At 40.3% G+C, this 1987-nt stretch overlaps 1 protein-coding gene across 1 annotated transcript in view; it reads left to right on the top strand.

The window, feature by feature from the left end:
• znfl2a (zinc finger-like gene 2a) overlaps window positions 1–751 on the top strand; it is a 2904-nt gene extending 2153 nt beyond the window's left edge. Inside the window, exon 2 of the mRNA XM_079379380.1 lies at window positions 1–751. This exon is cut by the window's left edge and continues 83 nt beyond it. Coding sequence (XP_079235506.1) covers window positions 1–600 — 600 coding nt within the window. The 3' untranslated portion in view covers window positions 601–751.
• The last annotated feature ends 1236 nt before the right edge of the window (window positions 752–1987 follow it).

Below are 1987 nucleotides of genomic sequence, written 5' to 3'. Positions count from 1 at the left end.
AATGGAGCTAGAACGTCGTGCACCTGCCGTCAGTGTGGAAAGAGTTTCACATGTAAAGGAAGCCTGAAGGATCACATGAGAATCCACACCGGAGAGAGACCTTTCACCTGCAAGTACTGTGGAAATGGGTTTAAACAAAGAGCGAGCCTTACAGAACACATAAGAATCCACACTGGAGAGAAGCCGTTCAAGTGCACTCAGTGTGAGAGGAGTTTTCGACAAAAAGGAGCCCTTACAGGACACATGAGAATTCACACTCAAGAGAAGCCTTTTACATGCCAGCAGTGCGGGAAAACCTTTGCAGTCAGCGGAAACTTACAGATTCACTTAAAAATCCACTCTAATGAGAAGACATTCATCTGTCCTCAGTGTGGGAAGGGTTTTAATATGGCAGCGCACCTGAGATCACACGAGATCGTTCACAGTGAAGTGAAGCCGTATTACTGCGCTCCATGCGAGAGGAGTTTCAGCCACATGATCGCTCTTCAAAGACATTTAAAGTCCTTCATACATTATAAATACAGGCCACTAGAGAGATTCATGCTCCAGAGTGGCTCCTCCGCTCATGGTTTGCCTTCAGGGGTGAATATCGTTCACTAAAACACACTTCCTGCAGTGAAGTTCTTCCATTTCAGTCATAGATCAATGTATTAAATTATTAAAACATGTCTGTGGCTATAAAAGAATGGTTTAAAATTCATGACTAACAATGTTTTTAAATGAATAAAATTACTTGTGTATGGTACCATTCAAAAACAAGTTCTGTGTCTTATTCCTACACCTTAAAGCAGGGATTCCCAACCTGGGGTCCGGATATGCTTTGAGGAAGAGCAGTGGGATGAAACTATAATAATAATTAAAGCTGCAAGCAGCGATGAAAGGGCCTCGCACCCGGGCTCACCACCATCACGTGGCCATAGGAAAACAACGAATGGTGGGCAATATGCTTTTAAAGTGGTAAATATAGGAGGAATATGTCAAAGTCATTTATATATGCCAAATTTCCTGCTGCCAACAGGTGGCGCTATAACTATAACTGAATATGTGCATGTAGATGTGTTCAGGACAGGACTCTCATCAAGCATGTGAAGTTTGGGGCAGGTCGGGGCATTGCTTGCCTGAGTTACAGAAACTTCCTGTTTCATGGCGAAACATCAAACTTTGTCAGACCACCAGGGACACGGCCCTTGATGAAAACTCAAGATTTAACATCACAAAGTCCTTATGATGACACTCAGCAAATCTGAAGACGATCCGATTAAAAACTGTAAAAATACATCTAAGCTTCATGCCTGACACCTTTGTTACCGACCAAGAAGTAATATTTAAGCTGAACAATAATTCACAATCCTGCTGATGAGGGAGAAAAGCTGGTTTCAGATTAAGACAAGCATGACAGCGTGCAGTTGAAGTTGTACCTGCTTCCTAGATCAAACCTAAAAAGCGGACTCCTAAAACACACTGAATAAAACAGTCTGAATCATCCAGCCTTTCACATAAAATAACAGATTTATTTATTGAGGTCATGTTTAGAGACGCGCACAAGGACATATGGTGTCCACGACATCTTTAACTTGAAGTGTTTTGAATGTAACAGATGTACATGTAACAGAAAACAGTAAGACTCACTTCTCATGTTGAGTCCAGAAAGATGCTCTAAAAGTACATTTAGTTTAAACACTCATTTAGAAGGACTTTCATTTAATTCCCTTATACTGTATTTGTTCATGTTTTCCTGTAAACACTCACAGACAGAACTCTGAGAATAGCCATCTGTACAAAAGCAATGAAAACGGTAGTGTCATCAGATAGTGAGGCAGACAATCAAAAGCAACATTAAAAACTTTAACAATAGTTTAGAAGAGAATACTTCAGTATAATGCGTTCATTATAGCACATGTCTCCTTTCTTACACGGATATGTATTTCTGTTGTGCAAACATATTTCCTCTATAAAATATTAAGTCTATACCCTTTTCAAGGACATG

Source organism: Barbus barbus, assembly GCF_936440315.1.
Source record: "Barbus barbus genome assembly, chromosome: 26".
Classification (NCBI taxonomy): domain Eukaryota; kingdom Metazoa; phylum Chordata; class Actinopteri; order Cypriniformes; family Cyprinidae; genus Barbus; species Barbus barbus.
The sequence above is the reverse complement of the archived record's forward strand: the minus strand, read 5'-3'. Positions and strand labels throughout refer to the sequence as shown.